Source organism: Manacus vitellinus, unplaced genomic scaffold (genome assembly GCF_001715985.3).
Source record: "Manacus vitellinus isolate BGI_N305 unplaced genomic scaffold, ASM171598v3 scaffold_3_pilon, whole genome shotgun sequence".
Taxonomy (NCBI): Eukaryota; Metazoa; Chordata; class Aves; order Passeriformes; family Pipridae; genus Manacus; species Manacus vitellinus.
Window position 1 is genome coordinate 47,147,781 of NW_021940535.1, and position 26,032 is coordinate 47,173,812.

At 39.6% G+C, this 26,032-nt stretch overlaps 1 protein-coding gene across 3 annotated transcripts in view; it reads right to left on the bottom strand.

The window, feature by feature from the left end:
• Nucleotides 1–25,669, bottom strand: part of DNAJB6 (DnaJ heat shock protein family (Hsp40) member B6) — a 59,812-nt gene extending 34,143 nt beyond the window's left edge. For 2 of the 3 annotated variants that reach the window (XM_029961836.1, XM_029961835.1), the window contains exons 1-6: nucleotides 25,654–25,669; nucleotides 15,811–15,919; nucleotides 15,303–15,412; nucleotides 12,551–12,610; nucleotides 12,127–12,237; nucleotides 470–601 (exon numbers count right to left, since the gene is read on the bottom strand). In XM_029961836.1, the coding sequence (XP_029817696.1) occupies nucleotides 470–601; nucleotides 12,127–12,237; nucleotides 12,551–12,610; nucleotides 15,303–15,412; nucleotides 15,811–15,875 (478 nt within the window). In that variant the 5' untranslated portion in view covers nucleotides 15,876–15,919; nucleotides 25,654–25,669. Of the gene's footprint in view, nucleotides 1–469; nucleotides 602–12,126; nucleotides 12,238–12,550; nucleotides 12,611–15,302; nucleotides 15,413–15,810; nucleotides 15,920–25,073; nucleotides 25,159–25,653 lie in introns of those variants that run through there. The other variant, XM_018075352.2, reaches the window with a different exon arrangement.
• Nucleotides 25,670–26,032: the final 363 nt, after the last annotated feature.

Below are 26,032 nucleotides of genomic sequence, written 5' to 3' on the forward strand. Positions count from 1 at the left end.
AATACCCAGAATCTTAACACTTAGATTCATTCTAAAGGATGCTGACTGCCAGCAGCTCTCAGCAACCTCTAGATACCCAGGTCAGCATTCAAAGTGGTCACCCCAGGCTATGTAGTACCATGGGGTTCAGGCACACATTTTTTCAGTGTATTTTCAGGATCTAAAAGCCATCACACTCCCAACACCTAAAAGCAAACAGAACAAAAGCAATTCTAAAGCTATAAAGAAACTGTAGCACCAAAATAACAAACACAGAAAGTATTACTTCTTAGAGGTCTGTTCACATTACATGAACTTTCAGGTAGCCCAAATACTGTACCTATAGTTTTATTTACATTCACACCTTACAGAGAGAGTTTAATTTTAAAAACCACAGCCCCAGAACTTCCTGAATGGAGAAGGCAATTTATTATATTGCAATCCTTTGTGAACCAAACCCACGTTCCTTCTTAAATGCTGTGATATTTACCTGCGTCAAATGGAGTAAAACCACTTCCAAAAGTAGGGAATCCTCCAAAGGCAGAGAAAAATGATCCACCACCTCTGCTTCTGCTTCCCCTTGGACCCCGTCTGCCCCCAAAGAAGTCCTCAAAAGGGTCTTCTACAAAACAGAAGACAACATTTAAGAGGTTAGCATTACTGAGTGATTCTGTATTTAATCATTAGGGATTCTTTATTAAAAAAAAAAAACCAAAACAACCCAAACATTTCTTGTTACAGATAAAATTCTTCCTTTGAAATATTTGATGCTACTGAACTAACAGTCCCCCAAAGGTAATGCCTATGATCCTTCTGGACTAAATTCTGTTTCACTTTTGGACCTAAAAATAATTTTATATATAAAAAGTAGTTGATTTCCTTATTTTAGCTGTTTGGCATTAAAAATCAGTACACCTAATGTAAAATATAGCATGCAGCTACCTGAATTTTCTCGCTTATTTCTATTCAAGATTGATTGTGGATCACCATGATAGGTCTCTGAAAAGTAACTTCCAGATAGGTTATATTAATTATTGAAATATAAAAACAGCAGCCAGGGATTGATGACTCATAATCCTGAAGTGTTCCAAGTGTTAATTTTAGCACTTGCCACATTAGATACTTCAAACACTTATTCTGATGCACATTTAGGCAGCAAAGTACAGAGGTTTACACAAGGTGTCCCAAAGAGGCATTCAGTCCGTACCAAGCAGGAGAAAGAGGGGAAAAACAGAGAAAGGGGGTCATGGACAAAATGCTATTTCAAATTCAAGTTCCAATGTTATGTCACTCAGAACAGCTGTTGTTCCATCCCCAGCAGGAAGACAATAGTCTCTTTCAAAGAAAAAAAAAAAAAAGGCAGAGGAGGTGCTACAGGACACAACATCAGACACCTATACAAGTAATCTTTATTTACTTTATCACATTTTCCCGAAAAAAGGAAAAATAATTATTACTAGAATTATCCGAAAACTGCGTTTTTCTAGTTCTCTTGAGACAAAGAACAACCTAAAAAACTACACTCATAAACCAGATACTCAATAAACATAATACTTGCATTAAAACCAGAAAAGTTTAGTAACTACAGCTACTCTCTTCATCAATCTCAGCTCTCCTAGAATCAGTGTTCTACAGTACCCATGATTTTACCGAGTTCTGCAAGCAGAGACTCAATATTGAAAGGTAACAGTCTGAAACACTGCTCAGAATAAGCTCAGAAAATGCAGACCCTGGTGATGGCAGTAATACCAGTATGAAAACAAGGAAAGATTTGTAGCTGCGTGACTGTTCAGGACCACAACTGACAAAGCAAAGGTCAGAAATGCAGTATTTATTCCACCTCAGGTACCCCCACAAAAATCCAAGCTTATTTATGACAAATCTCCAAGTTAATGCAATATGCATTATGCATCATTAAGTAATCAGTAGATAATAAAAATATATAAATTACCATCTGGTTTACGTGCAATTACTTAAAGGTGAAATGTCACAATGTATTTATGCTGAACAACAGCAGTCACTGAGGGTCAGACATTCACACCCATCAGCCAAGACATAACAATGCCTAAACCAGTTAGAAAATAATCCTATCCCTCCCCTAGCTCCCACAGTTATTGAAACAACACAGGACCAAACGTTTATCTTACATACCCTAGACAAGCAAGTGTAAGATTTTTTTTCTACCTCAGACTTTTTGGTTTGTAGTTTCTTTTTTATTTTTGTCCATGTAAAACATGGACAATATGAAGATGACCCACTAGTACTTTTATAGAAATTAAACCAACAATTTGGCATGGAAATATAGGAATTATTATAATTTCCAAAACAAGCACTATGCCAGATTTTAAAAAAGGCCATTTTGTCAGCCTAGCATATCAACTAGCAAATAAACCCACTGCAGTTAATTGTTTTGTAGTCCAATTTATTCTCACTGGAATGACTCATAGGTTCACTATGAAGGTCATTCACTCACGTGTACAAATGATCTATATTATATTACTCCCACTGTTAAGCTTTCTATTTATAATCCAAATTTTCCTGTTACCTGGAGTTTGAATAGAAACAAAACAACTTATATCATGTAGGCTTCGAGTTTTTAATCCCCCCAGATATTAGCCTATTCTGCAAGTGAATCTCTCTCCTCCTCAGCACAACAGCTGCAGAAACACAAAGTTATTTAAGGGAGGATCACAGAAGCTCCCAGAGATCCCTGATATCAACCCAGCTTCCTAATGGATTATTGCCACACCAAAACCTAACCGAGGCCTGGACATCCCTTATTAGCCTCTGGCAACCCTGCACTCCAAAGAGAGAGGCCTGCACTTGGCATCAGCACGTGCTGCAGCCTCAGGTGACTGCTGTCAGCAGCCCTGGAATAATCCTCCAGTGCTCTTCCAGTAGCTCTCTCGAGTGAGGTACTCGAACCACTGTCCCACGGTGGACTGCAGAATGCTCGGGGAGACGGATTAGCAGAGACAGGAAAAGGGGTAGGACTTTTCAGGGAAAATATTTATTATTTTGACAGCCAGACAGGTACAGCAGGCAGAAGAAAAAAAATGCCAAAAACACTGAGGAGAGAAGGCAGCAGGAGGCTGGTTGTATCTACCATCAAACACACATTAATAGAGCAACCTTACAGCTACTCAGCCCCTGTTTATGTTTTTATTCCCTAAATCAGGATGATTAATAGCACCACTCAGTAAAATAATAACATTTCAGCCTTGTAGGTCTATTTTTGTGATTTAGCAAAACCTTTCCATCCCTGATAATCTTTTCACAAAGAAAGCTCTTTCCAAACAGTTCAAATGCAGGGTGTCGGGGTTTTTTAATGACTCATCTTATTATAGTCATTTTGGTGGTCACAATCCATCTTTTATTAAATGTTAGAAGCATATCAGATTAACAAAATTAAGCAATAAAAACAACTACACAAACAAAAAAAGTCAAGGCCTTCCTAATAATTGAAAATACTATATAAATACATGTTAAAAGCTTCACAAAACCGAAATGTTAAACTACTGTCACTTCAGAGTATTAGTAAATACTGTTTGGAGATAAAATCAGTTTACTCTAATCCAGGTATTATCAAAACCTTATGGAAGGACAGAGTTTTAGATTCAGTTTCAATAAAAATGTTGGAGTACATTTCTGAGCTTGTGGTGCTGTCAGAACAGCAAAGATCGAGAGAGAACAAAAGGCAAGAAATTTCAAAAAAGCCAGTGAGACGGACTTCTAATCTATCAACAACAGCAGATTACATGAAACTTTTGGGGAAAAAGGTAAATGCTTAAGCAAAGAACTCATGGTAGCCTGTTACAAAAAAAAAAAAACAAAAAAACAACAAAAAAAAACAGACAAAAGGAAGGACTTCAGGACTCTTGCTGTTTGTTAGTAGGTAGGAAGACTGCAGTTACGGAAGTCAAAAAGTTAATAAGACTGGAACACAAAACTCCCAGCAACACAGAAGACTGTGTACTAACAAACCTGTCTGAAAATAACTGCATTAGTGGTAATGTTTCCAAAAGAATTTACTTTCTTTAGAAAAATCTTCGCTAATTCAAACGTAACAACTGTGTTTTTCCTCTGGGTAAAACATTAAAACCTGCTCCCTGCAAACCATGGAATCTTACCTTGCTTTTCTGTAGTCACAGAAAAAGAATTTCACCTCTAAACAGGTCAAATAACAACAACAACCATTGTAATAAATATCTCACTGCAGTTCAAAATAAGACAGGTCATGATCCCCCCACGCTGAGGAGTCCTCAGCTCTAACACAGAGACAGGATTTTCTCCCTTACAGCTAATTGCAGAATACTACTTAAAACATGTGATTGCTCTCCATTCCTGCCTTGTGATCACTGAACCAAATAACAAGTTGCATTAATTCATTGATGCAAAAGAAAACACTGAGTTGTTACTTTCTGTTGCATCCATGAGTTAATCTGATTCAGTACTGGCAAGACTGGTGCATCCGAAATAGAAGGGGCAGGAAAGCACCACATAATAGGGGAAGAGAGGGAAGGAGGCAAACCCCAAAACATCTACATTTGAAGTACTCCACAATGCAGTTAAAACTGATGAAATTCATTATAGCAATCTAAGGCATTAGTTGAAATCACAATACATGATAAACTAGAAGTGTCACATTTCCTATGGCAGTCACTCCTACCAGGACACGTGTATCCTGGCCCCGGCTTGGGGAACTAGACACTAACAGGTTGAGAAGAACATCTCCAGATGAAAGGAAGTTCAGCCACAACAATTCTTTGCTAGAGTTCACAGTGTGGCTGTAAAAGCAACTGTACTGGTTACAAGGTAGGCAGAAGCAGAAGTGCCCAAGGGTCAAAAGCAGCGAGGGAAGATGCTTTCCATCATAGAACGACACCATCCCTGACCAAAGAATCAAGCACATTCCACTGCAATGCCATCATTCACCTCCAGAAAATGAAAAGTGTTGAGATAAACTGTGTGCTATCAGCAAATGTTCTCACATGCACATACTGCTGCAGGAGGAGATGCCTATAATCTTATAGGGACAGTATGCAAAGGAACCTTAGCCTGTAAAAACAGGCTGCCTGCTCAGGCACCGCTCACTGGGCCACCTCCCCAGCCAGTGACTGTTCTCTCCTCTATTCTTTGCCACCAGAGCCACTGCTGCTGCCTCTGTCAGAACATGACACGTGAGCTGAGTGCCTGTACTGCAGATGCAGGAGGGTGGCACTCGCTGCAGCACAGAAGAATGTTGAAAGGCTGTTCAGCCACTGCATAAGGACACAGTCAAACTGTACTGTGCTGCACTGCTGCAGTGTTTCAGTGAGCCAAGGCTGCCTGCCCAACATCCTATCCTTTCTTCATATCAAAAGCACACTGTAATGACTTTATAGATCCTGCCAGAAGAGAGTCTGAAATGCAGGTCTGGTCAAGGTGTTCATGCAAATGGCTACAGATATGATACCTACAATACAATAGAATTCTTGGAGTAGGTGTTCTCTATCTTGTCTATTTGAAAAAAGTTTCAAAGATGCAGATTTGCAGTAAATACACACAGAAACTACAGCTCTAGAGTATACCCAGGCACTAAAAAAACCCATACCATCTGAACTGGATGGGCCACAGAAACCTGTAAGCACTTCTGCATGGAAATGTTTTCTTCCTTAACTTCAAAATAAGCATATTGTTGATGGCACTTACTCAGGAGACACTAAGATGCTGCTGCAAGCACTGTTGATTCACCTGCCTAACGTTTCAAGCATGGTCTTCATAATTGCTCATTTTCATAAATTAGATGTCAAACAGATGTTTACCCCACTTATTAAATAAATTACCAGCAGAAGCATTTGAAAGTCTTTCTAATGATATACAGCAGAGACCTTAGGGTTAGTTATTTTCTAAAAAAATAGGAGACTTAAAACATTACCTTTGAATGCCATCTACACAGTAATTACAAAGATGCTGGAGTTCAGTAATCAGCATTTCATATTTATCAAATGAATGCTCAAATGTTCAGGCATACCTTAAAAATGGAGGAATCTTCCATTACCACTGTATAACCTGCTCTCCTTGTGCTATGTTCAGCATTCTTCCTCTGATCAATTTTATCAGCTAGCCATTCAAGAAAACCAAATCAAACCATTTTCCTGGGGACTAACAACCTGAACTGGCTTGGGGTGCCCAAGACAACCTTTGGCCAGTGTGTTATCAAACAGCTTCTCAATCTATCTAATGGGACATTAGACAAAGATTAAAGTTTGAAGACAGACATGAAAATTTGGAGCAAGGCCTCCTCCCCTTCAGCAGGAGAAACTATGTATTAGTTTGACCATGGAACCACAGTATTACCTAATCCTGTTTGATAATGCTGTGTGAGTGAGACAATGACTGTATTTCAAAAACCCTCTGCAAACTTCCCAAGTTATTTCTGAAAAATTTAGAGTGGTAAGATTTGGACCACTGAAGGGATAATTACGATCTAAGACTAGTGGTTATGAAACAAAACTGTAATACCAAAGCAATGTATGCACATGCAAATCTCTAAGTACTTCATAAATTGCACCAAAAGCTGCAAATTTATGCCAACAAAAACATTAATTACCAAGAAGACACTGCTGTACAAGACAGCTTTAATTGAAAGCCACCTCCATTTTCAGTTTTAATAACCCATTTTACTAACAAATACATTTTGCATTAGGACACCTAAACAATCAATTATCAGAAATGGGATTACATGTGAATTAAATCCATGATCCGATCCTTATGCAAATCTTTTGCTACAGCAAGAAAACTTTCTATCCATGAGACAAATAGGTTGATGAAGCTATCCCACTCCTGAAAAACATCCTAAAACACAGATCATGTAGAGGTTGCAATGGTTACTGCACATAGAATTTCCTCTTTCTTGTCTTGTGAAGATTCTTTAGCCTGGATACTCAGAGTAACTCACAGTACTTTTCCTGAACACTCGTGCTTCTTTTTATGCAATCAATATTACAGCACTCAATCTGCAGTAATTCTGTCCTTTGATGGAACCAAACTACATACCAGATAACAAGCTAGTTGACATTCCCTGGGACAAACATTTATATCTAGCTAGCCACATAAAGGTGTTAAGTTTAATTTTACCTTTCGTTTCCAAGACAGTAGATTTTTAAATACCACATTAACCAGGTAAACAGAATTCTCAAGGGAAAATTCCACAGAATGTATAAGGTTTATATGCATTATCTGGTATTAAATTTGTATTAAAATACATCATGAATCCTACTTTACAGTCTAAGAAAAACATTTAAGACATTTATAAATTACTATCTCCAAATGCACATTAGGAATAATAAAATGTTTAGGAACTACAGCAAAACTGTCAAGACTACAATCTGTGTTGAAAAGAGACTCCACAAACAGACTTCTCTTGGACATCAAAGTCTAGACAGGGTATCCATTGGGACCAATTTATCACATCACATCAGTAACACATTCTACCAGGGAGAAAAGCATGGTTCCTTGTGGGATTCATTTCAGTAGACATACAGGCACCTAAAGCAGTTTGAAATGCCCTGAAACATCATGTTGAGTTTCTAGAAACAGTTGCTGGAGGATACTGGTCTGCTGTAGGTCCTGAGTTGTAATTTCTAGCCCATACAGAAACTACTCGGGCATCACAGACATATCTGGTGACAGCTGAGATGGTTTAGAGTGTATGTGAAGCTTAGAAGTCTAGAAGAGGTTAATTGACTTCTTAAGGAGTTGTCTGAAGTACTAAATGGCCTGTTGGGGAATGTTATGATCTTGTTATACCACCTTCATCTTTCAACATAATTCCTCACTGATATCTTCCAACATAGAACTCATCCTTGAAGTGAGAACCTGAAAAGCCTCTAAATCAAAACCAAGTCAAATCTTTAACAGCTCAGAAACAGTCAAGCATTTTTGCCTGCACCAAATCACATCTATTTCTGTTCCTCACAATCCCTGACACGGCAGGTCTTTATTCAATACACCTCCATTACCAGTGGTGACATTGGGATCCTCCCCTCCTATATGAACTGGTAAAGTACAGCAGAACATCCTTGAAAAGTTTACAAGTAAAACACAAACAAAATGCTAAACAGAACATAAATAAACCAAAGCAAGGCAAGCACCAAATACAAATGAAGTAGGATATAGTTTCAGTATAAAGCAAGCTTACTGAAATGAGAAATCAATCCCTACATTAAGAGTAAACAGTCAGTTCTAATGTCAAAGGCCAGTCAGAGAACAGCAGGTGTATGGCACAGACAGCTGAATGCCAGACACTGGTATACCAAGGCAGTACTTTGCAATACAAAAGTAGTACTGCACAGGAAGCATCAACTTTTCTTCCCATCATAAGGATTAGCATCCATTCCTATGTCAAAGAGACTTAAAAACTATCACCAGAAGAGCTCACCAGGAATACAGACTCTGCTGTAACCAGGGGTCACAAAAAGCGAGCCCACGTGTCTCAAAGTTTAGGAGTTAACCAGCCGTCATAGTATCAGAGCAAGTTTTAAAAAGTACCCCTCTTTTTACAAAGAATTTGCCTGAAAAAAAGAGTGAAGAGAAACTGTGACTGTCTCCAGTGCAACACACAGCACATAACATTAACTTTGCTCCATTTGGAAGTGTTCAGAGTTGTCTTTAACAGTATCATAAATTTTCATTTGAAAAGTCTGAAGGGACTCATCAGTTAAAAATCACCACAGAAGTCTTCATACATTCTCCTCTTCTCTACAGATGAATAAAGATGCCTTTGTTTATAAAGAAAACTTACTGTAACTGCAATATCAGTGGAATACAGCTCAGTGGAGTTTAACAGACTCAATTCATAGCACAATTTTAGAAAACCTTCACATCCATAAATTTACAGGAATTATGCATATGAATGCTGCTCTTTACATACTCAATGGCAATCAGGATAGAGAGTCCCACCTGCATTCTGTGGGCTTCACTATGTGCCACTTCAAACTGCATAAAAAGTACAAATGTTTCAAAGTATTTATTCAATTTCATCTTTGATTCAACCAGTGTACATTTATAGAAAACATGACCCCAGTCCTTATCCAGTTGCTTAGAATATCAATTATAACCTGAGTAGCTCCTTAAGAAGTCACTACTTCCACAGAAAACTCATCAACAAGTTGAAAACTCCTCATTTTTAGAAGACAAATTCACTTATTCTTCAGGACAGAACTGTTCCACCAGTGTTTCAACACAGCAGAATCTACAAGGGCTCTAGTTCACCAATACAAATACTCATGCCATACACACAATTCTACTGCTTGTTTTAGGCATTATAAAATGCACTACATTGAGCTGAAAGCACCGATATTTTCATGTGGTACTACCTTAAATATTTGTGTATGTGTAAAGACAATTGCCAACAATTATTTATAAAAATCTGTGAAAAAAATGTTAAAATTTCCCATGTTAGAGAATGCCTTCAGCATCTTAAAGTAAAAAAAAAAAAAAAAAAAAAGGGAAAAGGAAAAAGTGCTCATTTTGAAGCCTTCTGACTAGAAAAATTTCAAGAGCTTAAGCTCAAAATCCAAAGCTCAACATAGGCTTTTAGGACTCTGGTCACTGACACTGCAACTATCCACATGAAGTAGAGAGACAGCTTAGAAACTATTAGTTTTCTTTAACTGGAGTGCACATAACACTGCTGACAGTGCCAGAACCTTACCGGGCAAGAAGCAGAGCTTGTGCCTCACTACTCATATCTTAAAGCTGACAATGACCGTGGTCAATACATGAAGTAGGTAACCAGCTTCTGAATAAATAAATAAATTTGAGTATTAAGCAAGGGGGGTATGTTGTTAAGTCCACTGATGTAACAAGGTAAGATGTATCACACAGGAGAGGCTATAGCAGCTGCAACATCCCAGGAAAACTTTTGTTAGTCGTGGTACCTCCACTTGATAAGCGGGATAACTCTACCAACAATGCTGTACAATCTTCCTTCCAAGGAACCCCATCACTATTTTAAAGCAGAATTTAACTTCATGGCTTTAAGGCTAATCATGAACACTGACTTTTTCAGAGACAGCAAGTTAAATCTCCTGCTAGGGCTGATGAAGTAAATACAATCAAAACCAAGGAGGGTCCATGTCAGTCTCCCACTGGTTGGTAGAATATGCCTCACCTATACAATTTACTATAAAGATATTTGTTTGAGAACCAACTATTTTATTTAACAGATCTTAAATGAAAAAGTAAACAAAAGTGCTAAACATGCTCTCCCAGCTCCTCCTCTCTAGCTTCCTACTCAACACCTTGCTCAGATTTTTCTAGGTTTTCTACCACTCAATCACAAAATGGCTGAGGTTGACAGGGACCTATGGAGTTCATCTGGTCCAATCCCCTGCTCAAACAGGGACACCTAGACTGGGTTGCCTAGGACCACATCCAGATGCCTTCTGAGTATCTCCAATCATGGAGATTCTACCACCTCTCCAGACAACCTGCTCCAATGCTCAGTCACCCTCACAGTGCAATCATGCTGCCTTAAGTTCAGGCAGAACCTCTGTGCTTCCATTTGTGGTCATTGCCTCTTATCTTGCCAGCGGACACCACTGACAACAGCCAAGCTCCACCTTCTTTACACCCTCCATTCCCAATGCACTGATAACTCTCACCTTGAGCCTTTCTATACTGAACAATTCCAGCAATTCTCTCAACCTTCTCCTCAGGTGAGAGAAGCTCCAGTCCTATAATGATCTTAGTGGCCCTTCACTGGACTCTATCCAGTAACTCTGTTGCTTTTACTTGGGAGACCAGAATTGGACCCAGTACTCCAGATGTGGCCTAACCAGTGCTGAGATCACTCATCTCAACTGAAATCATTGTTTAGCAGTTCTTAAGATTTTTACTGTACTGCAGACAGTGAAGAAATTGCATCTTCCCAGTTCAGAGCCCATTTCACTTATCAGTATTTTCCTAGATGCTTCCTCCAATCTGCCCTTTCCTACTTCTGCTGATTTCCCATTGGATCCAACTGCCCAAATTCTGCTGCTTATCTTCTACCAGATTCTTCCTCTAGCTACTCATCTAATTCCTCAACTAGCATTCTGCTGCATTCAACCCCTTTTCTAATCCTTCATTAGAGTCATCCAACAGCTGATGATACCTAAATAGTAAACCAGAGAAAGATATAATTAAAATCTGAGCTGGACTAGACCCTTAATGCTGCCAAAGATAAATTACTTTTAAAAATATTGAAACATTTACAACCATTATTATAGAAATTAATCAATATCAGGAATAACAGGAATAAAGCTTTGTTTTTCAAGTACCCTTCTTGCAATTTTCAGTCTGGAACCTTCTTGCAGTAAATACTGAACACGGGATCTGTTCTGCTTTATAGATCAGCACTTTGATGAGTAGAATATACACAGAGATTGTGTAAGAACTCCAGCACCTCTGAAAAGACCTTCACTAGAGCAAGCAACATCACAAGTCAAAGGACCCTCACCACCACGGTAAAAAGGTTACTTTGACAACTTTATCACATATTGCTTCCTTTAATGAGCACTTCCTAAATGAAGCATCGAGGCCTCAAGAACTATTTCATCTGAGTCTTCAGGGGTTCTATACCCCAAGCAAATAAGTGACATGAATTTGGGAGAATGTCTAGATTATGTATGTAGCTGTTCTTATTCTGACACAAGAAAATCACTCCTGCTCTGACACAAGCCCACAGTGAGAGCTATGCTCTAACAGTTATAGGTAACCTGCCCAGTTCAGAAGTTCTCAAAGCTTTACTTTTTTAATTATTTAGAGATCAAAAGAGATGAAATTCAACAGACTAAGTTTGCCTGCTTGAATTCTTGAGAGGAAATTCCAGCATATATTAGTTCCTTCCAATCTACAGAGACACAGCAGCCATGACTTCATGGTTTTGTAAACAAGGCTTTCCAACAAAACATGTATTGGCAAGCCATATCTGTTCTGCACTATAAAATCAACCAAGAAACATGTATGAAACAAACACTTCAAATATAATACAAAATACCAATTGTTTACCTCATTTTCAGAACTATTTCTAATAAAACTGCATTAGCTGTATTTGTTTTGTAAGCGTAAAGTTTTAGCCACACTTTAGATGCACGTAACTAAAACCAGAGGATTACTTACCAAAGAAGTCAAATGAAAAGGGGTCCCTTCCACCAAAAAACTCCCTGAAGACATCATCTGGGTTACGGAATGTAAATCCAAAATCAAACGCATTATCGTGATGATTTCCACCTGCAAATAAACCATTAAGTTTCAATTACTTTCACACGTTCTCACTAGCAAGAAAGTGCAGTCCTATATGGTATTTGAATCATTTAAAAATATAAACAACTTCTAAAGTTTCCCTTTCAGGTACCATTCGGGTTAAGTACACACAATATTTTTTACAACTGGTTCTCTCTGTCTGTTTTTAGAAGATAACAGTAATACCTTTGACAACACAACTAGAAAAAAAAAATGTAAAACAGTTGTAATCTCAATTTTTAGAGGATTGGAAGATTCCACCAGAATAGAGAAAGCAAAGAACTGCTGGTTGTCAACATACCTCCGCCTCCATTTATTAGGCCTTCTTTTCCATATCTGTCATAGATGTCACGTTTTTTAGCTACAAGGAGAAGTTGCACATCATGTCAGTAAACAGGTACATTGATTTTGGGGGGGGGGGAAGGACTTTGCTGGTATTCTCAGTTAAATACCTTCTGAAAGCTCATTTATTTAACAAAGTTCTGGCATATAACTGCTGAATGTTTTTAATGAGGATTGCCAAAGCAATTTAGGTTCAGAAAGAACAGGCACTAAACTTCAGACTTACTACCATTTAGTTCTAGAAGTTTCAGTTCTGTTGTATCAGAAGAAGTTTGGTATAAGGACAAACTTCACAAGGAAGTTTGCCCTTTAAAAGAATACTTTAAAACAAATACTGCAGTCTTCTTCTTTATACAGGTACAAGGCTGTAAAGGCTGTAAAGGACCTCTGGAATTCAACCTGCTACTCCACACAAGTCTAATTACAAAGCTGGTCAGATCTTGACTGAATAAAGTCCTGATCTCACCAATGTGCAAGAAAAGATTCTACAGTTTCTCTGAAAAGCAGTTCCAGAGCTCAGGCATTCTCACTGTAAGCATTCTCTTCCTTCTATCCACCTCACAAACCTTGACTGCTTTTTTTCCTTTTATTGCACAAGAACACACCCACAGTAAGAGAGTTATGAGAACGGAAGAACAGTGTTTATATGACTGACTGCAAAACCCCTAAAATTAACTTCTTTCAGCTTAATGATGGAGAATGAAGTGATGTTACAAAATGCCATGGAAGAATGTGATTCAAACTGCTTGCTCTCCATTATTTTAGAAGGCATAAAATGACTATAAATCTCACTCCAGACCAGCCTTACAGTATCCACGAGAAAGGGGAGAAAAATGAGCTCTACATTACTGCATAGGATCAGATGGCACTGTTGGTACTGGAAGGGAACCTGAAGAGCTTAAAGAGGCAGATAGCTGGCTTACTTTGCTTGCACTGGTGTGGCAGTATCAGCCAAAAACCAGTCTGGGCATCTGATTTTAGATTCTCAATTTTATCATGCTTTTCCCACTGGAATCTCTTCAGTGAAAGATGTTTTAAAATTTAAATAGCATCACTGAAAGAACATGCAGTTACCTCAAACAGATGCTGGAAACTAAACCACTTCTAACTAACAGGAATTAAAATTTTATATAATGGTCATCATCTCCAACTAATAGAAACTTGCAATAGGTTCACACACACACAAATCCCCAAAGCTTGTTTAATTACCCATATTGCCTCTCTAGAAAGTAATTTTTGAAGAAAGCAGGTTAACCTACTCATCAATGTTAAAAGACCAAAGCAGTAAGGTAGATAAACTGTCAGGAGCAAGAAACGGCACTCTGAGGGCTCACAAAGCCCAAAGTTCATCTCAAAATGTTACATTTTTAAACCACAAGGGAAGTGTGTTCAATGATCACCCAATGTCAGTATTCTTTGCTTAAGTAACCTCTTACAAAACTGTTCTTCTGCCAAAAATCTCTCTTCATTCAAGCCTGTAATGATGTCAGAAAATTTCATTAGGTCTGCAGAGGAGCTGACTGCCTCTTGACCACTGGGCTCAGGATCTGGTATCCCTGCTGCACAGATGATTGTTAACACAGCAGTAAGTTAGGATTTGGTCTCAATCCAAAAACTGGTAGCACTTTTAGATGTTCTAAAATTCTAGCAGTGTACTGTTTCCAAAGAACTTAAAGATCTGTATAACAACCAGACCAGTATCCTATTTTTATCTTGCTCAAAAAATTAGTTCAAGAAGGTTAAAGTACTCTAGAAGACAATGAACTAATGATAAATTAAGTTCTGTTTCTCCCATGTCAATTAAGTATCAAAACCAAGCAAAGAAATAGTATGTACTAGACTGCAGCTCTATAAATCAGGCTGAATCCTGAGAGGTAATCTAGATGCCACTAGTGCTTTAAATATAGCTTTCCCATGCTCACTGTCTCAGGTGAAATCAAGGACACTTCAGAAATAGCATATAGACAGCTGCAGTCAATTACAGAGGAAAATAATCAAAGTAGCTTAAATCACTTTGTTATGATTCAGACTGCTTCTGCCAGAACACTGGCAGAAGTTAATGATACTCTTCAAGCAAACACATGGGTGAACTCTAAACTGCATTCCTGCACTACATGGGTCAGGCTAAGCACCTCTTTCAGAACAATTCAAAATAAACACCATCTTTATCACTATCTGTATCACAGTTGACTGAATTTACAGAACTCACCCAAATGCAATCTGAATTTTCAGCAAGATTTACAGTATGCTTGAGCTTTGTCAAGACTAGTTTACTGCTACAAGAATTAGAAGCAGTGGGCCCAACAGTAGATACTTCAGGGTTGGTCTAGCCTGACTTATTGGATAAACACAATAATACCCCTATACTGATGGTAACATCGGCTTTCCCTGCTAAGATAAAATTAATCTTGGTATTTGCAGACTTCTCTTCAGAAATTTCTGAAGAGGGCCTGCCAGACACAGAATTTCAATTTTTACAATAAAACTAATTTGGTTACTCATCTAGAGAGATCCTGATATTTTTGTTTCAAAATTTCTGCTTACTCTGTCTTATCTGCCAGCTTCCTTCTCTCTCTCTTTTGAAAAGGAAGTAGTCAAGTTGGATAACAAACCAAAGTAACAATATCTCTTCAAAGCATCATACATCAACATTTTCACTCTGATACCCAGAACAGAGAAAGGCAATTCAAGAACCCTTTTAAAATACCTACCATCTGACAAAACTTCATAGGCCTCAGCTACTTGTTTAAATTGCCGTTCTGCCTCATCTTTATTGTCTGGATTTTTATCAGGGTGCCATTTTAGTGCCAACTTACGGTACCTAAGTGGAAGGAAAACAAAGGATATTGTACTCTGAAATGATGGAATATGCTCTACAGATAAACACAAAATGTTTCAAACAAGTTGTCAGGAATTAAAAGTATTTAGAAATTCCCCAGTGCCTTGTATCTTGCAACCACACTGGTATTAACAGATTCTGCAGGCACACAAAGAACCACCTTCTCAGATATGCTTTTAAGAAAAAAGTGGTCCAATGTGCTTCAATTATTTTGAAATTATTCCCGTGCATTTCTGATGATCAAAGCATAACATTCCAAAACACATCTGCTGTGGGATTCTCCTTGAAGCTCTATAATTATTCAGTACTACAGGCAACCATGGGGAGCAGAAGGATCTGGTACATGTGAAGCACCTGGTACAGTCAAAGTTGACACTTACGCTTTTTTAATATCCTCTGCTGAGGCATGCTTTTGCACTCCCAGAACTTCATAGTAATCCACCATGTTTCAGTAGGTGTCTTGTTAACAACAGCTCAGTCTTTCAAGTCCTGTAACAACAACAACTTGTAAGCGAAGCTTGTCCAGTACTGTTACTTCATAAAAGTCAGGCAGGAGTCAGGTATCTTCTAGTACCAAACCTGATCTGAGAAGGACAAAATTCAAATGTTCCAAACCCCAAAAAATAAAAACGCTTTATTTTAGGTCGACAGGTCAAACAATTACTTTAATTCTGATTTTTATGTTCTTTAATCCCACTGAAGCACAGTACACAGACACATGGGTAACCAGCAGTTCCTGGAACAAAACAGACTGAAAAGCCTGATTTAATCAATATATTAAAAAGAGTATGTGGGTCACGGTTTTGATTATATATTAATTACTCTGAATGCAGAAGAAAGCATATATCATGCTCACCTAATGTCACCTATGACACCTAAGTCATGTCTTAAGCATACATGAGCAGAAACAAAGGGTCCTTTCTTCCACATCTGCTCTTCAGAACATTATTTTCACTGAGATGCTCTCTTCAGAAAAGCAACAAATGTGCAGGTCTTGGAAACCTAAAACTCCACCTATTGATTCCAGTAAGCCTTTCTTGTACTCAGACCTTGACAAAAAATTTGCACGTTGCCAAAGCTACTCAATACCCTTTACTTCCTTTATGTTTACCAACAGAAGTACATTGCCAGGCAAGGTTGTTCCACCTGCAAGGTTAACCAACCAACTCAAGTACAGAGCCACCCTCTGCTTCTTAGTATAAAAGAATAAAGTTTTCATAAGAGTCCTAAGAAACCTACAAGTTAAAAAAAAAAAAATTAAATACTGACAGTTTCTTGTCAATATTAGAGAATAATTATAAGAAACAATTATATCAACCATTACTCCAACTAAATGAGGACTAAGATGAAAGAATCTTTCTAAAAGTCACAATAATGTCTTATGTCTTCCTGCGAAGGCTTCTTCTCTACAACACTGTAACAAGTCTCCATTCTGGCAAAAATTCCAAGCACCTTTCCATCCTACCACTGCTGCTGGTTCATTCCAAGTTTTATGAACAAGGAAACACCAACATTTTCCACAAGTTATCAACTCGTTGCAGGCAAAGTCACACAAACACACTCAGAACATAACAATACAGCAATGTATTAGTCACATTTTCTTATCTCGTGCATCAAGAACAAAAATTCATTGAAATAACTTTTCCCCCCTCAAGTCATTCAGTGTTTTTCATTTTAGCCCACAGAGTCTCATTTTCCTGTTCTTTCACACAAATGCTGAGAGTACCAAGCATGATGTAGCCCAGTGAAATATTCTGAAATTAATTTATTGTACTCACTTTACATATATCTTTCAACATCCTGGGATATAAACAGTAATGAGAGGCTTCCTTTTAAAATAAATTGGTATAGCTTCAAAATATGTTGTTGCTGTAGGTTAAAGTTTAATTAACTTTAATTAGGGATGTGGTTACACACACATTTCCTCAAATGGCAAAACCAGTTTAAGAGATACCCTGCCATGCTGCCTCCCCACTCCAAACTACTCACAGAAGTAAATGGATTGGAGGAGCTATCTGTGTTTAAAACTTGGGTGGTTTTACCAATCTACTTAACCATACAGTAACACAAAATTAAAGTGCAGCAGGTAAACAGACCTCTAATTGACTTTGCCCTTTGAAGAAATCCCCACACCAAAAAAATAGCAAGGGTATAGTTAATATTGTGACCAGTGTCAAAGGAAGTTGGGAGACATGAATTAAAATGAACATTAAGGATGCCAATAATAATATACTAACGTCAGGGTTCAATATGTAAACATACAGATTACCAAAAATATCCCAGAATATTTGCTATCAACTGGCCTCTCTAGTTTTGCTGTTTCCCACACAAGGACTAGAAGAGCTCATGAACAAAGAGGGGAAGAGCAAGGTCAGCGTGGGTTAAGTCTGCTATCAAATCCCACAGCCAACCCTTATGAGCAATAGCACATATGGAACATATAGTTACAAAAAAAAAATCAGAGTATATCTAATGTGAGTCAAGTTTAAGGTTAGAGGTCAGAGTCCCTCCTAACAAGGATACCAGCAAACAGCAGGAAGCCACAAGACAGGAGCACAGACCATACCACTACGTGTTTTTTCCATATTCTCCTTTTCTTAAATATAACACTTGCATTAGATGTCCTCTCAATTCAGACACCTATCTTAGAGGGAAAATTTAAAACTCAAGCTTCTAGCTAGAATAAGCATGTAGGAAAAGCAACCCACATGTAAAAAAATAAATCACATCTTTTCCTAGAGAACTCTGTGCACACTGGAAGTCATACTGAATTCATCATATAATTAAATACTTTGCTGTTTGTTTAAAAACAATGTTGCAGTGTTGTTAAGTTCAGACTCAATACAGACATCAATATATCCTAAATAACAGAAGCCTGAAGTTGGAACCAAAAACCAATGCCGAGGCAACATGACCACCTCTTAACAGATGACTCTGGCCCTAAAAAGCAAAACCCTTCAAGAACAGAGGAATTATGTGTTCCAAAGAAATGTTTGGGGCTTGCATATTCTGTCTTTAGTGAGCATGTTATTGTTCAGTTTTTACTTGCCACTAATATAGAGTCTGGAATTAAGACAAACAGTAGCTCTCTGAAGAAAACAAACTGTTAATATTCTCCTTCTCCTAATCAAACAGTCCTGTGACAGTAAAGAGTTCATCTCCGATTTATTGTTATTTCTATCTGCCAATTACCATAAACCAGAAATTGTACTGCTGAAATTTTAGTTATCATAGGAACTTTTTTCTTGTATGTAAAAAGGTTTTAGCAATATTTACACCAAGAAAATAATCTGCAGCTTTTCTGTTCATCTTAATTTTTAAAAAAGTGTCAGCTAATATTTAGCCCTCTGAAAAAAACTTGGATTTTTGCTCAACAGCAAATAAGACTGGGGGGAAAAAAAAAAATTAAATCACCCACACCCAAAAGCCCCCCTCTCCCCCTAAGATCTCAACAATACTTGCAAACTAGAAAAGATCTCTGTCTGCAATCTTTTCAGGACAAAATTATTTAAAATATTTACTCAAGGAAACAGCCACCAAGAGCCTTATAATAAAACAGAATATATGACCATCAACTTTGACAACAGAAAATGGTCAATTAAAAAAAAAATCAGTATTTTTAAGGCTAGCAGGAATCTGCATGGTGAAAATGCCTAGATGTTTCAAAGATGCAAAAAACCACCCAATTATCCTAACCAAATTGACATGACAAAAATCTTCTTCCAACACCAAATCTGTCAAACAATTCGTCTCCAAATATACGAGCAAGGCTCATTAATTAGGCACTCGGGAGCTTTTTCTGAAGCCACAAGGAAGCCAGCCCACATTAGCTAATTTCCTGCCTCCATCCACACAAAATCTTCAAAGTCTCAGAAGAAAAATAAGCAAAAAATCTCCAGCTGAAAGAAGTTGTTTCACGGCCTTTGTGTTTGCAGTTCGTAGTTACTTGTGCTGGTAACTGCCCTGCGTTTGCAGTGCACTATCAGCTACTCTAACTCCATGAAAATCAAACAGGCAAGTGTTTATGTGAACCAAAAGTTTCCATAGTTTATAGAGTTCTCAGTCACCACAGGAGAAGTCGGGTTTGTTCTGGCTTAGGGAGCAGCGGCCCTGAACACTCACACTGACTCAAGGCAGCCCACAGGAGCACATGACCAGGCTGGACCCTCCTCGTACAGCACAGCCCAGAGCTCCACTGGTTATCCTGAAACCCAGCTCATAAACTCTCTTCACAGCACAGTCCTCAGCTACATAAAAGGCATGAGAAGCATTACAGAACACAGATATGCAGAGAGCCATAAACTTCTATAAGATCAGATTACAAAGAAAAGCGAAGCAAGTAATCAGCTGCACAACCAGAAGGGATGACAAAGCAGCACCCCTAACTAAATACGGAAGGGAAAAAAGTATCCAAACAAGAAATTCTTAGAGCAGCCAGGAGGGAATTCAGACAGCAAGGGGCATGCGACCTTTGCAGTCAGCTTAGTCAGAAAACGTTATCTATTTCTGGCCATGAAGCAACAGGCAGCACAGAGAGTCCTGAAAGATGCCAGAATAGCTCAGGCTTTGTGACTAGTGCAGTCACCTGGAGAGCCAGATGGAGTTCCAAACTCCTGATTCATGCAGTTCACAGAAGCAGCCAGTCATCAACATCCTGTGCAAGTCCCACAGCCATCCAGTTCCTGGTACCTGCTGCTTTCCATGAACATATGTAAAGGATTGCATCCTGCTGGCAACCCGGAAGGAATAAATACCCTGTTCTGACTCCCAGTTAAGCCTGAGCTTGAATCTGACCTACTCAACAGCAACTGAGCAACCCAGAGATATCTCTGGGATTTTAATAGATTATGCTCACACTCAAAGATCTTTGGGAATTGTAATCTATGATTAAAAAATATGATTCTTCATATTCCAATAGTTTTATTAGAAAGCAATATGTGAGTGGGATCTGATGAAATTTTACACTCCTTCAAGTATGCACACTACAGTCATGCTAGTGTTGTTGTGGATCCAGGGCCAGACAAAGAATTCCAACAACACACACACTTTCAAAGTTTTCTAGTATTTCTTCATTTGACTTTTACACAGCTAAGACACCTTTGCTAATCTTTTTATTATTTATAGTCCAGTAAATTCAGACACATATACAAATACTCTGTTTAGAAGTAACAAACTTCATCTGAAGTTCAGTCACTTCATTTGCTCACAAGCTACAGATTTCAAATGCAATCTACAAATTTTAATCATTTGCCTTATCTCTCTATTTTATCTACCCATCTAAAAGAGGGTAAACAAAGATCAACCATAACAGTGTTCGCCAAGTCCTCTAAGACACATTTGTACCAGCAGTTCAAAGAGCTCTCATTGGCTTGAAAAAATCACTGTCTTTAAAAAACAGATACTAGTTACAGAACCTGACTTCTGGTGTCTCCTATGCCCTGACCAAAGCCAAATCTCACACCATGACTCCTCAGAATGAAACACCGCTCAGGCAACAATCAAACACATTTCACCCAGCACAACTCAGCAATGCAGGAAGCCATACAAGTCCCAAAACCTCAGCCAAATCCCAAATAAAATCAAGGTATCTATGTCAGTTCTAGCAAGAATATCTGGGATGTGCCATATGTAACTGAACTGAAACCATGAGCAGTCTCTTGACTGAACTTGCAAAGATCCACCGTGCCACTGTACAAGAGCTAAGACAAAAATGCCCACACTCTTTACCAGAAAAACTTACTAAGAAGTTTAAGAATTCTAAGGAACAAAATGAAATTTACTTTAGTTCTGATGAGTGCAATAACAGAGCAAGAAAACCTGTATAAGTTTTGTGATTAATTAATCTGAAAATACATTTAAACAAGGCACCAACATTAAATTCTTCCCCCCACTGATACCAGCACAGTGCAGTGCAGACTAAGGCATATTAAAAACCTCAGTAGTTTTAACTTGTGCTTACCTGAGCTTAGAAAAGCTGTCAGAGTTTAACTTCACAGGTTCCTGAAATTTATTGTTTCACGGAAAAATGTAAACTTACCATACAATTAAAATTAGTAAAATGTACTTAAATAGCCATGTTTATACTCATTACTTTAATACTACCACAGCATCCCCAGGAGATGAATCTAATCAAATGAACATTCCAAAAAGCTTAGTTTAAACTCATGCTCAGAACAAACATCCTGCTTCTATGTCAGAAAACAGAGTGGATTTGGATACAGTTATTATTACACAAGAGCATGCAGTTCATACAGGGAAAAGGAAGCTGCTGCTTTTTTACCTTGAAGTTCATGTTCCATTTTAAAAAAGCCAACAACAACAAAACCCCACCACAACCAAAAAGGAGACACCTGTACAAGGCTCCCTCACCCCTTAAGGCAAGAAGTTACAAAGAACTCTGTCCATTCCTCTCCTCCCCAAGGGCTGCAAGACACAGCTCTAACGAGAACTACTGCTGGTGTGTTTTACTGCCTGGCACAAGGAAAGCCTGTAGAGGGCAACAGGTAAAAAAAAAAACATTAAAAACAGTGAACCAACAAAAATGGAAAACAGAAGAAATCCAAAATCTTCATCTGTGAAAGAAATGTCTAACAAAAACAGGGAAAGGGAGCTGATCAGTGAACAGGACAGCCTCACTCCCCTGGCTGACATTCTCCTGCTTATCCATCTATCTCTGAGCAGGTCCTAAATCCAGGGAGACTTATTCACGAGCTTTCCTTAAAGCAAAGGAGCATTCTTCCAAAACACAACAATTCAGGTGTCCAAATTTGGAATTGGGTCACAAATATCTGCAACATTGGCACCCTCCTAAAACTAACCATAAAAGGCTACTTTATACAAAGTAAAAATATTCCTATCTTATCTTAAAAAATATATGATCTGCATTTGATTAAACAATTAAAAACAGTGAAAGCCTCAACCGAAAGATCAGGCCAAAAAAGTTTCAGCCAAATAATCACATGCAATGAGATGATCCTTTAGAGAAAAGAAAATAGTTAAAAGTTTCTACACGCTTTCCCTGAAATATTTTTGGAGTCATGATAATTTTATTTCAGACAAACAGAATAAAAAAGTTTCATTAACGCAAAGAGCAAGTTCTTTTTCAGAGCACTGACAGGCTGTCATAGATTCAGACTACATTTTAAGGAAGAAAAATAATTCTAATCAAAACAAATAAAGTTTTTATTAAAACTGTCTGCAATGTAGACAGGAATGACCTCACACTTATTATATGAGCTTTAAGATCCTTGTTAGGTTCTGAGTCCTCACTAATATCAGAGGGATTTAGGTATTTTCTCAGAACAAATAGAAAGCATAAATGAAACCTACAACTAGTAACTGGAGGAGTGAAATGCATATGCATGAATTATTTCTTCCCTAGCAGTTAAATAAACAGAAGGAGAATAATGCTTTTGTTAAGTCTAAATGTAAGAAAAATCTAACATCCATTCAATTGTATTTTATTCAAAAGAAAAAATATAACTTAAACCTACTAATATCCTCAGTTTTATTTTAAATCTATCTTGAAATAAACAATCATCATACGCAAGATCCAACAAGTTTTGACAAAGCTAAGTAATTTCTCACTAATCCTTGAATCCTTATTCCTTGAGTAAGACAAAGGAAAAGCTGTTGACAGAAAATGCTTTCAGGACGTGAGGCTGAGGAGGTTCTTTACAAATGCTATTAGAGAAATGGAGCACTTCCTACTTAAGGAGCACAATGCTAGAACATTAAACCTCACACGACTAAGTTGAAAATTAAGGCAATGCATTCCCTTCAAAACATCCCTGTTTACACGGTAAGAAGCAGGAGGTGCTCCAGCCTGGAAGTGCAGTGCCCTGGCAGGACAAGCTGCCCCCCCTTCCCAGCCGGCGGCACAGGAGCAGCTCAGGCTCACACGGGTGGCTGCGCTCGGAGCTCAACCCGGTGTGACATTTCAGTCGATTCCAGGCCGGAATTGCGACGCCTCTGGACTTGGGTACAACACAGTCACTATCCTCATATCCCTCGCAGACCTCACTGCACCAGTGTGGTAAGTAAAGATGCAAAACAAACCAAAAAGCAGGTATTTCTTTACCCAGTTCTGTTAAGAACTACTACATCCTTGATATCATCATCCATGATGATTTAATATAAGTTGTTCCCTCTCTCCATATCCATTCCAAAACTTCTAGTGGATGAAAGAAAGAATATAGTAATAAAGAAATGTGTGTATCTATTTAATTAAAAAAAAAAAAGTAGCAGAACACATTAGCCCTCTAACTAAAACTTCAGTGTTACACAGAGGTGAAGCCTTGCATGTTTTCTCCCCATGTCCAGCCAAGATAAATTAGCAAACTGCATCAATCTAGGAAAGACAAGAAAAAATACCAAAGAGAGAAAAGCTACCCGAATAAGAACATGCTGTAGTCCGAAAACACAAGTGCTAAAAACACAACTCCAATAGAGAGCAAGGGGAACCCTGAAGTTTACAGATAAATTATTATTACTACTGCAGTCTAAGTAGTGCTGCCAGTAAAAGTAGCAATTTAAATTTCTCCTTTGCTATCTGAGATTATTTAAGAAAATTTAACAGTAATTTAGCTTCCATTTCCAACACTCTCTTATTCTCCACTGAGAAGGCAGCAGGGGAGCCAAGAGGAGGGAAAAAAGTCAGACCACTGTTCAGCTATAGTTAAAATTTTAAGAAAAAAAAAAGTAACCACAGAGACAAGATCTATAAATACATTTACTCACTGGTCCAAACAAATCTTCTTTGACAACATAATCCATCAAACTAAATGGTATTTTAACTACCAGGATCTTGATCATCAGCTGAACATAAAATCCCTAGCTGGAATACAAGGATCTTCAAAGAGTAAACAAAAATTAAGGTCAGCAGGCAGCAGTGACTGCAACCTCTGCTGCAGGATCGGAGACGCAGAGCCTTGCTTTATTCCAGCTGTTCCCTCTGTGTCAACACCTTGTTCTTATCACTTTTTGACACATTATACCCTGAAAATTCCGGGTTTGATCCCTGATTGACTAGGCAATGTCACAAGCCTGGCCACGTGCACACTAGCACTGTTACGAACTTAGCTTTTACCATGTTACTGCGTCAGTTTATTACAATCAGAATTCAAAACAAATCTGTTCAGTATTTTGAACAATCTTTGTTAGCATGGCTCAACCCTACAGCACCCAAGGAGAGCTCCGACAGTAACACAGCTCAGAGCGTTGCTGCAAACATGAACGGTGATCATAAATCACTTCCCAGCCCACTGCCCCCTCTGAAGCCCAGCAAACACTGATGGCAAACCATGTTTCTTACCTGCCAGTGTCAACTTTCAACTCGGCTCGGAGCTTGGAAACAGCGAGTTCAAAACAACCAACCCGCTGCCGACCTCACCCACAACAAACCTCGCTCCTGACCCTGCCCTGAGTAACAAGCACTGAGCAGAACTTCACCGAACTCCTTCTATCGGAGAGGAAAACAGTGCGTTTAGCTAACAGCATCTGTTAGAGGCCATCAAGCACTGTATCCCTTAAACCACTAAACCACATCTCCAGTGCCTGTTAAACACCTCCAGGGACGGTGACTCCACCGCCTCCCTATTCCAATGCCTGATCACCCCGAACAGTGGGAAACTGTTTCTGATACCTCATGAGCCCGTCCCAGCTCAAGGCCGTTCCCTGTGTCTCCTCACTGCAGGCAGAGCACAGGCAGAGCACAGGCAGGGCACAGGACGGCCCCCGCAGCACAACCTCCCGCGGAGAGCTGCGGAGAGAAGGAGGGCACGGCAGAGCCGCCCCGGCAGTGCCGTGCGAGGGGAGGGACTCCAAGGCGGTCTGTTTAACGCACCGAGGCTCGCCCTCACCTCCCGGCAGCCGAACCCACCGCGAATGGAAACGCGGGATGTTTCCGCCCTCGCGGCGACCTGGGAGCGACTGTCCCGGGATTCGCACTGGAGCTGCCACCGCCGGCCACCGCGGGGGGACCCCGCGCAGCGCCGCTCCCCGCCGCGTCGCCTCGCCAATCTCCCAGGGCCGTGGCCGGAGCCCCCCGCGGCTCCCGGGGCCGCTCCGGCAACCGCAGCCACCCCGTGCCTCGCGGACCGGCAACAGCGGCGTGGCTGCCGAGCGGCGCGGCCCGGAGGGCGCTGCCCCAGCTCCCTAACGCACGGGGCCGTGTCCGCTGTTCCGTATACCCGCGTCCCGGTCCCCGTCCCGTCCCCGCTCACCCGCGGCGCCCTCCTCACCGCGCGGCCCCCGCTTCGCCGCGCTTCCCGCGCGGACCCCCAACGCGCGCACGCGCCCGACAAAGGACAGGATACGCCGCCAGCGCGCCCGCGCCGCACGTCACTTCCGCCCCGCCGCTTCCGGAAACTTCTGGAAGGGCCCCGCCGGGGCTTCCCCCGGTGAGCGCGCAGCGCCCCCTGCCGGCGGAGCGGGCGTGCCCGAGGGCATCCGAACATCCCAAAGGGATCGCTCTGCTCCCTGCTCCAGAGAATCCTGACATCAGGAAGGGAGCCACAAGGATCATCGAGTCCAACCCTTAGCCCTGCCCAGGACAATCCCCAAGAGTCACATCATGTGCCTGAGGGCATTGTCCAAACGGTC